This window comes from Puntigrus tetrazona, unplaced genomic scaffold (assembly GCF_018831695.1).
Source record: "Puntigrus tetrazona isolate hp1 unplaced genomic scaffold, ASM1883169v1 S000000776, whole genome shotgun sequence".
Taxonomy (NCBI): Eukaryota; Metazoa; Chordata; class Actinopteri; order Cypriniformes; family Cyprinidae; genus Puntigrus; species Puntigrus tetrazona.
This window is the reverse complement of record NW_025048382.1, coordinates 609724-622500: the sequence shown is the minus strand read 5'-3', so window position 1 is coordinate 622500 and position 12777 is coordinate 609724. Positions and strand designations below refer to the sequence as shown.

General features: G+C 44.5%; 1 protein-coding gene across 1 annotated transcript in view; it reads left to right on the top strand.

The window, feature by feature from the left end:
• The window catches only part of brpf1 (bromodomain and PHD finger containing, 1), a 20493-nt gene extending 8148 nt beyond the window's left edge, over positions 1–12345 (top strand). The window contains exons 4-16 of the mRNA XM_043233315.1: positions 153–440; positions 1014–1528; positions 2294–2462; positions 2539–2670; positions 2941–3069; positions 3603–3966; positions 4164–4466; positions 5056–5328; positions 6095–6242; positions 7115–7248; positions 8106–8221; positions 8617–8771; positions 11624–12345. Of these exons, the coding sequence (XP_043089250.1) occupies positions 153–440; positions 1014–1528; positions 2294–2462; positions 2539–2670; positions 2941–3069; positions 3603–3966; positions 4164–4466; positions 5056–5328; positions 6095–6242; positions 7115–7248; positions 8106–8221; positions 8617–8771; positions 11624–11807 (2910 nt within the window). The 3' untranslated portion in view covers positions 11808–12345. The remainder of the gene's footprint in view (positions 1–152; positions 441–1013; positions 1529–2293; positions 2463–2538; positions 2671–2940; positions 3070–3602; positions 3967–4163; positions 4467–5055; positions 5329–6094; positions 6243–7114; positions 7249–8105; positions 8222–8616; positions 8772–11623) is intronic.
• Positions 12346–12777: the final 432 nt, after the last annotated feature.

The following is a 12777-nucleotide window of genomic DNA, read 5'->3' as shown; positions in this document are numbered from 1 at the left end:
TCTCTCTCTCTCTCTCTCTCTCTCTCTCTCTCTGTCTCTCTCTCTCTCTCTCTCTCTCTCTCTCTCTCTCTCTCTCTCTCTCTCTCTCTCTGTCTCTCTCTCTCTCTCTCTCTCTCTCTCTCGTGATTGACGATGCCCGTCTGCTCCTGCAGGGTGACCCTAGCTCTCTGATCGATGAAGATGCGGTGTGCTGCATCTGTAATGACGGCGAGTGTCAGAACAGTAACGTGATCCTGTTCTGTGACATGTGTAACCTGGCGGTGCATCAGGAGTGTTATGGAGTGCCCTACATCCCCGAGGGACAGTGGTTGTGTCGCCGCTGCCTGCAGTCTCCCTCCAGAGCCGTCGACTGCGCCCTGTGCCCTAACAAGGGTGGTGCGTTCAAGCAGACAGACGACTCGCGCTGGGCTCATGTTGTGTGTGCTCTCTGGATCCCTGAGGTGAGCGGCCTGTGGGTGTGTGTGTGTGTGTGTGTGTGTGTTGTACAGTATATGTCAGTAAAAATGAAAGCTGATGCAGGTTCGGTTCTTAGATTTTCAGAATGCATTGCAATTCCTCTGGAATTGATTCCAAGCATCGTCTTTTCATATTTCAAAAAAAAGTTTCAAGATGCATCAACAAAAAGCAGCATAGACTGAAATGTCCGTCTTGAGATTTAATAATCAATTTCACTTTATCAACATGAAGATGGCTCATGAAATTGTTAACCCAGCCCTCTTTTCAGTGCATCCCTAGCTAATGCTTTTCAGCATGTTTTTGTTTACATAATGTATATTTATTATATATAAAAATGCACTATTTAAGATATAAACATATGTTTTTCTTAAATATGTACATGCATGTGTGTGTTTATATATACATAATAATATGTATGCATATATTATGTAAACAAAAACTTTTATTTTTGGATTCAATTAGTTATTTTTCCAAAAATGGAAATCTTTTTGCGTCCATCACGTTATACCTGGCTATAACACGTGTCGTGTTGTTTTTCTCGTGTCATTTCCTGACAGGTGTGTTTTGCTAATACGGTCTTCCTGGAGCCCATCGACAGCATCGAGCACATCCCTCCGGCCCGCTGGAAGCTGACCTGCTACATCTGTAAGCAGCGCGGCTCCGGAGCCTGCATCCAGTGCCACAAAGCCAACTGCTACACGGCCTTCCACGTCACCTGCGCTCAGCAGGCCGGTCTCTACATGAAGATGGAGCCGGTGCGCGAGACCGGTGCAAACGGCACGTCGTTCAGCGTGCGCAAAACGGCCTACTGCGACATCCACACGCCGCCCGGCTCCGCCCGGCCCCTGGGGGGTGTGGGTGGGGCCAGCATAGGCTCCTCCCACAGCGAGGGCGAGGCCGAGGACGAGGAGGATGTGGCGGGTGGAGAGGAAGACGGGAAGGGCTGGAGCTCAGAGCGCGCCAAGAGGGCCAAAGCCAAGTCACGGCTGAAGATGAAGAGGGCCAGGAAGATCTTGGCCGAGAGGAGAGCCGCCGCTCCGGTGGTGTCCGTGCCCTGTATTCCACCGCACAAGTACGCAAGACACTTGCTCTGATACCAAAATAATACTGTGATGTAGTTGTGCTCTACCTTTGAGTAACGACACTGAAGGTCCCAAGCTCAAGTGAAATCGAAGAATGAACAGGTTTGATGTACACCGCTTATGCTAACCCAGGCCCTGCATATTTGATCAAAGTTACAGTCATTTCTTATTGTGTTCCAATTTTAACTTGAAAGTATCATTTATTTCTGTGACATCAGCCGTTACTTCAGTCCTTGATCTTTCAGAAATCATTTTAATGTGGTGAATTGTTATGCGTTAAACTCACTCTGCTGTGAGAGATTTTGTCTCGATTCTTTGATTGGATGAAAAGCTTAAAAGAATAGAATTATTAAAAATAGAAAACGTGTCTTATTTTTACCTATTTAAAACATCCTTGCTGAGTAAAAGTAAGAAAAAACACTGAACTCAAACGTTTTAATAGTAGTGCATAGAAAACAAAACTTTTATTTACCTTTTATTTATCAAAGATTCTGGAAAAAAATATGTTGCAAAACAAGGTTTCAAATATTGATTATAAATCAGCCTGTTGGAATGATTTCTGAAAGGAGTAATGTTAATCTAAACACAGCTTTGATTCAAAGTATATTAAAATAGAAAACTTTTTTTTTTCTTTATTTTTGTAAATTTGGTACAGCAGAAGAAACCGGTCTTGAAATGGTGAAAACCCCAATGTTCTTCAGGAAGTGTAGTGTTGAGATGAAGCTGTAGTGTGGTGTCTTCTTCTTCTTCTCCAGGTTGAGTAAGATCACCAGTAACCTGACGGTGCAGAGGAAGAGTCAGTTCATGCAGAGGCTGCACAGCTACTGGACGCTGAAGAGACAGAGCCGAAACGGCGTGCCTCTCCTGCGCCGCCTCCAGACGCACCTGCAGTCCCAGCGGAACGCCGAGCCGCTCGCCAACACGGTCTGTACCCGCCGCCCCCCGCGCCGCCCGCTCTGCCGCGGCCGCCCGCTGACGCTGTGTTTGTGTGTCTGAGCAGAGGGACGGCCAGGAGAAACACTCCATGCTCAAGGAGCAGCTGAAAGCCTGGCAGAGACTCCGGCACGACCTGGAGCGAGCCCGGCTGCTGGTGGAGCTCATCCGCAAGAGAGAGAAACTCAAGAGAGAGACCGTGAGGCCCAGTCGGACACCTCCACCTAGCGCTACTCACTTTATTAACAACATTACCGTCTTGTTGCTGCAAAACATACTGTAGCATCAAATAAAAGGAGGCACAGATTCGCATACACACAACATTTTTCACAACTCTTTCTCTCTACGACTAAATATGAAGGCACAATTCAATGTAAACAACCTAAAACAATAGTTCATGGTAAAACGTTGATCTTGCAGCTAATTGTTGATCGGTGAGGGAACGACTCATTTGTGAGTGTTTGTTCAGATCAAGATGCAGGAGGTGGCGCTAGAGATGCAGCTGACTCCGTTCCTGGTGCTGCTGAGAAGCACGCTCGAACAACTGCAGGAGAGAGACACCAATAACTTCTTCACTGAGCCTGTACTTTTAAGTGAGGTACACACACACACACACACACACACACACACAGCCTTACAGAGGCCATTCCTCTAGGACATTGTACTTTTACTTCAAATTTTTTGAATTGGTTGTTATAAAAAAGGTTTTGTTATTTAAATATTTTTTTTAAGCTTTCTTTTAAAATCAGTTTCTCACCATGAATAGAGCTGCTGTGTTAAATGGCAAGCATTCGCTCAATAGTCAGAAAGTTTAATAGTCGTGATTGTTTTAGAAGATGAAGAAGTTTTAGCACTGATACCAGAACTATCACCCTCTCAGAAGACATCAGATGATGCCAACCTTCAAACAACACACAAACTCTTAAGTTTAATCACACCCGTGCATTACCGTACATTTCTGCCAAATAGAAATCAGCTTGAAATAGTCTAACTGGTAAGCTGTAACCAGACCTAATTCAGAAAACGTCCTGTAAAGCTGCTTTGCACCGGTCTGTATCATGACTATCTTGCATACTTGAATATTTAAAAATACATGCCTTACTGTGAATGCTGTCGTGCCGTCTTCTTCAGGTCCCAGATTACCTGGACCACATCGAGCGGCCCATGGACTTCCAGACCATGTGGAAGTGCTTAGAGTCGCATCGCTATCTCAGCTTCGAAGCCTTCGAGGGGGACTTTCTGTTGATCGTCAACAACTGCTTGAAGTACAACGCCAAAGACACTGTTTTCTACCGCGCTGCGCTGCGACTGCGAGAAGCGGGTGGTGCTGTTTTACGGTATGCGCGCAGACAGGCCGAGAGAATCGGATTCGATTACGAGACGGGCATGCATCTTCCTCGAGAGCCAAGCCCGGATTCACCGCGCGAACGAGAGAGAGACCGAGACCGAGACAAGGACCGAGACCGAGACAGATCAGCATCGCTCATTGATGACGGTGAGGGTCTTATCTGAACAAAAACTGTTACCTAGCATACAATTACGCTTGATTTGGTTTGGTAGTCCTGGCATATTACTTCCCTGTATCAGTCATTGTCACAACAAATCAAAACAGAGAAGACTATATTATAAATTATGAATAAATAAATTAAAGTTTTCTGAAAAGACGTCTCGGGGCCGTGTTTTCTCGCACAGATTTCCTGGGAGAGAACCGGCGGCGCTTGCCCGTAGAGGAGCAGCTGCAGGTCCTGCAGGCACACTACGAGGAGGTGATGTCCGGGAAGCACAGCATCGGTCAGTCGCGGCGAGCTAAAGCCCTGAAGAAAGAGATGACGGTGCTGAAGCGGAAGCTGGCCCACCAGCGCGAGGGCCTCTGTGTCATGGGCGGCCTGGAGTCGGGCCTGTCGCTGGAGCGCGGCTCGGTCCTGGTGCATCACGGCTCGGGCGGAAACCGCCACGATGAAGGAGAGAGCAGCAGCCATGAGATCGGTGGGAAAGGTCTGCGCTCGTACGGTTTCTTTGTGATGCTTCAAAATCGTGCAGATGTGGAGAATAAAACGGATTCTATAAACTGCATTAAAGAAGGGACCCGAGCCACAGAGAACAGAATATCACAGAAATAATTAACACTGGTCATGTTTCTTCAGGTCTAGATGCTTTTTGTTCATCTGGATTAGTACATTGCAGCATCCAGTGAACTTTGGATATAAAGTAAAGTAAAGTAGCTTTTATAGAGAATCTCTTTGGTTTTGAGACTTTAGTCTTATCTATGCTTAACAGCTTTATCACTCCAAAGAGAAAGGAAATCCTGAAATCACATCATTTTAAGCTTTCCTTGTATGTATGGTGTGTTGGGATAGGACAACTATTTGACTATCTGAAATGTGAAGTGCCAAAAATTGCCTTTGAAGTTGTCCTTTTAAATTTCCATAATATCTTATTGAACGTGATCTTTACTTGGTTCTTTGGTTTTTGGCACAAAAGACCCATATGATGTACTGTTGTCTATCGCAACAAATATAGCTGTGCTGCTGCAGACTGTTTTTGTGCTCCAGGTTCACGTACGGTCTTTTCTTCATCTCCATAGATCTCAGCACATCATCTTCAGCTCTGGCCCCTGAGGTCGGCCGGCGCACCTCTGTCCTCTTCTCCAAGAAGAACCCTAAAGCCGCGGGGCCTCCCAAGCGCCCGGGTCGACCCCCTAAGAACCGAGAGGCGCTGCACGGGCCGGGGGTGCTAGGCTCCAGTCCCATAGGCCCTCCTCAGCTCCCCTCGCTCTCCTCGTCCCGCAAGAGACCCCACAGTCCCCAGTCCAGCTCCAGCTCCGAGTCCGACAGCGAGCACGAACACCTCATACTGGGTACGTCTGATCCACCCTTCTGAGACGGCACCATGACTGACATGCAGACTAAGTGACTCAAACAACTTCTCAGTGGTATAAGATGGCATGTTTGTCACTTTTACCCCTGAATAATGATAAATGATTACTGCCCATTATTGCTTTTGCTGTTGTAACGCTCCTGATTGGCCGTTTCATTAATACACTCAACACGTACATGTGACTCATGTAATGCTCGGTGATAGAGAAGAATGTTGAAAAAAGAAGCGAATGCAAAGTGAGCAGATCTGAATGTAATGCTACACATTTCGTTTTAAGCATGACATTGTGCAGTGTTTGCCCCTCATCCTAAATTGGAGGGTTTTTTTGGTTCAGGTCAGTGGCATATTTGCCCCAAGCCCTTATTAATTTCAGACTCTGTCCTCTATAAGGGCTCTGGCAACAGTCTGACTATGAGAAAACTCCCACAATTCTCTGAGTCAGATGTTTTCTGTAAAGAGGCTTTCATGCTGGGAAGTCCCCGCCATCAAAAGACACCAGAGCAAAACAAAGTCTGGTTTATGTATATGTATGTACACACACACACACACACACGCAGCTCTAATTTGATAAATGTGATGTGACTAATTGTTTTATTTTTGTGTTCTGTGTGAATTGTAAAAATTGTTATGCAGATTAATTTTACTCAAATGAAAGTGAAGTGTCTCTTGTTTCTGTTAGTGATCAGTTGAGCTCCAGCAGACGTGTCAGGGTGACTGAGTTTGTTTTCATGCTGTGCTCGTCTCAGATCTTCCTAGTAATGGTTTTGGTGGAAGCGGTCAGCCGAAAACCGAGAGTTTCCTGGTGTACAGGAACGAGCGCAGTCTGCCACGCTCCAGCTCTGACTCTGAGTCCACCAGCAGCAGCAGCAGCAGCGCTGCGTCCGACAGGACCAGGTACACACACTCTCACTCACTCTCACACACACACACACACTCACACTCACACACTCACACTCACACACACACACTCACTCTCACACACTCACTCTCTTACTCTCACACACACTCACTCTCTTACTCTCTCACACACACACTCACTCTCACACACACACTCACTCTCACACACACACTCACTCTCACACACACACTCACTCTCACACAGACACACTCACTCACACACTCACTCTCACACACACACTCTCACACACACACACACACACACTCTCTCTCACACACATACACACACACTCTCTCTCACTCTCACACACACACACACTCTCTCTCACTCTCACACACACACTCTCTTACTCGCACACACACTCACTCTCTTACTCGCACACACACACTCTCACACACACTCTCACACACACTCTCACACACTCGCTCTCTTACTCTCACACACACACACTCACTCTCACACAGACACACTCACTCACACACTCTCACTCTCACACACACTCTCACACACACTCTCACACACACTCGCTCTCTTACTCTCACACACACACTCACTCTCACACAGACACACTCACTCTCACACACACACTCTCACTCTCTCACACACACACACACACACACTCTCTCTCACTCTCACACACACTCACTCTCTTACTCGCACACACACACTCTCACACACACTGGCTCTCTTACTCTCACACTCGCTCTCTTACTCTCACACACACACACACACACTCTCTCACACACACACACACTCTCTCACACACACTCACACTCTCACACACAGGTGAAGGATTCGCTATGTTGTCTTTAAATCACAGCACAAAGTTAACCGTCCAGGGATGAAGTGTGTGGTTTTCTCTCCGCAGTACCACTCCTTCTAAACAGGGCCGTGGAAAAGCCTCGTTCTCGCGCTCGGCCTTCCAGGAGGACAGCAGCGAGGAGACGTCAGGCACCGAGAACGACTCCTACTCTATAGGAGGATCCCGAGGAGTGTCTCACTGTGAGTACAGCAGACGCCCTTCAGAGCGGCACGCATGCGTTCTGGCTAGATCTGAATATTCGGTCTGTATTTATTATCCAAACTATAAAAACACTGTTTTGCTGGCCGTGAAAGCAGGGAATCCGTGATAATCACGACTAAATGCACTGGGTGGCGCTGTGGAGCGTCTTAAGTTGGTAGTCTTGGATCACAGGATGTCTTCATATGCTTCACAAAGTTTCGAAGTGATCTGACAAAATGTAAATACTTCTAATCAAATGAATTAGTGAAAGTGATCTTAATGAGGAATCACATGAAATCCAGCGGTGAAGAGAGGAAAGAGAGCGCTCTATTACTGTATTCACACCTGTACTGATCTGGAGAGTGGGTTAACAAAGCGCTAAGAAACGGTTAGCACATGCTAACTTTCACCTGAGCATGTAGATCCTATCATTATTTCTCTCAGGATTAATACATGAAACATAGGCAGACTCAAGTATATGTATATTCTGACTTCTTGATTTTTACTTATGCTCTGCTTGGCCTTGAATATTTTGGGATTTTTTTTTATATACATGTTTGTTTAAACTAAATAAAACCTTGTAATATAACGTAACGTTGTTGTTAAACATTTTTGCGTGACGGCTAAAAGCAAGCTTATTCAGAAATCATGACAAAAACTTGACCGAATTAAAAAGCAACCTCTTTCCTCATTAAACCTCATTTGAAAAATTGCATATTTGGAGAAATGCCTATTTTTTTGAGCCAGGATATTCAAATGCAATATTTATGCAATATGCCCAATCTCTAGTTGTGTCCTGTCCTGGCCTGACCTGTGCCTTTCATTCGTCTCTGTGTCTCTGTCTGTGTGTGTGCAGTGGTTCGGGGCCGGGGCCGCTCCGGCTGCTGGATGAGTTCTGATGACTACAGCTCTCTGGACGCTCTGGATCTGGTGTGGGCCAAGTGCAGAGGATACCCATCATACCCCGCTCTGGTGAGTGTCCATGAAAGTGTTTGGATTGGACCGAGACTGGGTTTAGTTTAGTTTGGCTGATAGCTCATGCTGATACCGATGTATTTCCTTTTGTTTGGAAACGTCATCAAGCGTTTTGGTTGGTTTTCGAAAAAGTCGGTGCGTGTGGCTGTAATGTGCAACCCTTTATTTGAACACTTTTACCATCTAATCAGTGCATGCTTTAGTTTGTGTTGCTACATGTTTGAGTCACCGAGTCTTTCTTTGGCCCGCGCTGTGGGAGTGATCAGTTAAATCTGCTAAACTTTAACTGCTGAAACTAAACCATAATAAACTTGCTCCAGACTGTTGACAAGATGATCCTGGTGCTTTTTGTGTCCTCTCTTCAGCTCATTAGTGTGCTGTCCTTCCCACAGATCATTGATCCCAAGATGCCACGGGAGGGCGTGTTTCACCGGGGCGTCCCCATCCCCGTCCCTCCTCTGGAGGTGCTGAAGCTCGGAGAGCAGATGACGCAGGAGGCCAGGGAACATCTCTTCCTCGTGCTCTTCTTCGACAACAAGAGGACCTGGTTAGTCACACACTCCTGCTCTCTGCTAGCCGTAACCGTGACAACACACACGTGTCTGTCACAAGTAAGAAACTTCATCTAGGCTACCTCTGAAAGGTTTGAGCTCCGTTAGATTTAGATTGGGTTTTTGTTGACCACTAAAGACACATGTGATGTGAGAAATGATGAATTCTGCTGTTTAAACATCTTCAAAATAAAATGAATCGCAGTTCCCACCAACGATTATAATCAGACATGTTTCTGGAGCAGTAAATCAGTATATGATCATGATTCCTGAAGGTCACGTGACACTGAAGACTGGAGGAACGATGCCGAGAATACAGCTGCGCTTCTCAGAAATACATTCACAGAGAAAACGAAGATGATTTTATGCAGTAGGGCTGCAAGATTATGATTAAAAACCCTGTCACTTATTCATTTCATAATCGCAACTACTATTTCGATCACAATTCACACCGAATGATCTTTATACCATTGCTTGAAGGAACCGCATGCCATACGTCTAGATGAAAATTAAACTTCTCTATGATATTAAGCCTCAGATGTCAATTATACAGTGGTTTCTTCTTTAAATAAAAATATGCATAGTATTATGCTATACTAAACCCGAAATTAAAACGATGCAAAGAGCCGTAAGATAACAAACAGAAAGAAAAGAACATATCTTAAGGGCACGGTTTAACACCAGTGGACTTTGAGCGATTCATCGCTGCTTTGAACGGTTGTGTAATCGTGAATAGAAATGTGTGCAAGAGTCTTACCGACCGCAAGCCTATATGCTGCAAATATTTGCAAAGGTAGTTTTTTGTTTGATGTGTTAAGCTGCGTAATTCAGGTGAGTTGAGAAAGTTAAAGTGTGGTTGGAAACTGCACCCGTTCACAGAAATGAGAGAACGCTGGTTTCTTTCTCGATGTCGCTGCTGTGATGTGAGGAATCTTCCACGCTTAGAAACTTCTGTCTGTCATTTTTCCACCCATGTGAGAGACGTGACGGATATGCTTTCAGCATGCCTTTGATCTCTGAATCCTAACTCTTACTTCGGCATTCAAAAACCTAGAAGAGCATCATTCTCAACCTTTTGCTCTAATTGCTCTACCATAACAGCAGAAGCTCAATCTCATTACTGTAGAGTGTCTTGCACTCTGTTCGCAGGTGGGTTTATATTTAATGATCTCAATAATCACTGCAGGACGGGTTTTCCTGAATCTTTATGATAAGTGTGGGCAGCTGTTAATGTGCTTAATGTTCATTGCAATCTCACAGTGCGCAGCGGCATAATGATGTTTGTCATTACGAGAGGCTATATAATGCTGGTTGATCCACTTTGACCTTCTCATGAGAGCGGCGTCAGCATCTCTGAACATCCTGTGCGGCAAACAGAGAGAAATAGGCCAGAGGAAACCAACTGAAAGAAGATGAGGATGAGAAAAGAGACACCGAAGACACGTTCACTCCAGAAACGTTAAACATGTGATTCTGCAGCAGCAGACAACAATATGAGTCAAAATGATCCGTTTTATGACACAAACCATTAGGATATTATGATCCTGTTCAATGACTTGTATGTCATAGACCTGTTTTATTAGTAATATTCATTGCTAAGAACTTCATTAGAACTTTAAAGGTGATTCTCTCAGTATTTAGATTTTATTGCACCCTCAGATTCCAGGTTTTCAAATAGTTATATCGCCAAATATTAACAAGCCATATATGTTCAGCTTTCAGATCATGTTTCAAAAAAACCTCACCTTTATGACTGCTTTGTGCTCCAGGGTCACATATAAAGAATATCGTTCTCAATATTAAAGTCCATACTGCAACCATAACGATAAAGACATAGTTGAAATCGCTTTCAGAAATGTGATGTTGTTTCTCGATGAACGATACAAACATTTTTTTAGCCAATCAGAATTGGGCCTGCTGTCACGAGCTGGAGAATTTAAAGAGGTAGACAAGCATGTGCTGAGAATAAACGTTCACTGGTGAAGATATTAATATAGTTAGATCACACTTTATTATTTAAATCGTCCACTTCAGACACTCTGCTAAAGTAACTTTTTAACTACATGTCAACTATCAGTCATTAGAGTTTATTAGTAGACTCTCTACTTGATATCTTCTAACACTTCATTTGAATGAGTCCTACATACGATCAGAAACTTTACAAGTATACGTCAACTTATTCTACTAACCCTAAACCCACCCTAACAGTCCACTCTGAGAGTTATAGACATGTAGCTGCAAATGAATGACAATCAGTTGACATGAAGTTATAAAGTTACTTACAGTTAGTAGGATGTCTAAAGAGGACTATCAGAATAAAGTGTAACCAGTTGTGTTTATTAAAGGAATAGTTTTCCCAAAAATGAAAATTGTGCCATCGCTTACTCATCCTCAAGTAGTTCCAAACTACTGAACTTTTGCTGAAGACAAAGGAAGATTTTGAAAAGTTAGAATTCAGGCTGTTTTGGGTCACTATTGACTTACATGGTACTTTTTTCCTATCATGGAAGTCAATGGTGACCAAAACATAGAAACTTTCTTCAAAATATCATCCTTCGTGTTCGGCAGAACAAGGAAATTCATGCGGGTTTGGAAGTACTCCAGGGTGAGTGAATGATGACAAGATTGTTGTTTTTGGTTTTGGTCGATAAATAAAAAACCAGTCACTGACAAGCTGCGGAATATTGTTTTTATTATCACAAATGTATTGCCTGCAATAAAGAACGCAATATTTTGTAGCTTGTCAGTGCAGCCAGTGCCATGTGTTCTGTCAGCCAGCCCTAATCCTTAGAGTTATTGTTCTTGGTGTGAATGGGCCATTAATCTGTGTGTGTGTGTGTGTGCGCAGGCAATGGCTGCCACGCTCCAAACTGGTTCCTCTGGGCGTCAATCAGGATCTGGACAAAGAGAAGATGCTGGAAGGCCGGAAGTCGAACATCAGGAAGTCTGTTCAGGTGGCGTATCACCGCGCCATGCAGCACCGGAACAAAGTCCAGGGCGACCCCAGCAGCGACACGAGCGACAGCGACTGAACACACACACTCCTGACCGCAGAAACACACTCTGATCCCCTCTACTCTGGTGCTAAAGCGCTGCGGGCCCGGTGCGTCAGGCGTGTGTTTATTGTTCGATGCGGCTGTAGACACAGTCTGTTTACCTCACACTACAGCCAGTATTCCTGATACACACTCTCTGTCAGAGATAAAGCACCACCTGCGTTCTAGAGCGGCGTGTGTGTGTGTGTGTGTGAGAATCCCTGTGTGAACGCCGGCAGATGAGGCTGACCTGAAAAGCATGCTACACTTTTATGCAGAACATGCACAAGTGAAACGTGACGATGTATTTATTTGTTCTTCCAAGCGGTCCTCATCTGGTGAAACGGTGTATCTGTCCGTGTTTGTTGTGTATATTTCTCTCATGTTCTGTACCGTTCTTTAAGAACGAATGAACGAATCCATGACTAACTGTTGTCCGACCATGTGCCAGTTCTGTCACTGTAGAACTTTTATACAGTATATATATAAATAATACATGCGATAGACTTTAATAAAAAAAAGTTTGAGTTTTGTACATCGGTTTCTTTTTTTAATTCTGATCATGTGTACATTGTAAAGCAAACTGAATCTAGGGGCTCGTATTACCTGAATGTAGGCTAGCACAAACCAGCAGGTCATGAGCCACTGGGGTTAATACATCTTTCTTTTGTTCTGGATCTCGGTGAATGAGCAAGAATCTTTGTAGAAATGGGTGTGAAATGAGAGTAATCTGTTACTTAACCAAACCATCATTTCTAATTGGTATGATTACTCCTAATGTGGTTTTCCATCCATTTTAAAGAGGATCATCATCTTCTTTCCTGTTTGTTTCAACACACCTCTCCTCAACGATGATCACGCAGAAGCCAAATGGGTAAAAACAGTGTAAAACGGCGCGTGTGACGGAGGAGTAGAGGTTGGAGGTGAAGGAGAACTGGTTTGGGGTTGACTTGCACCTGTAAGACCG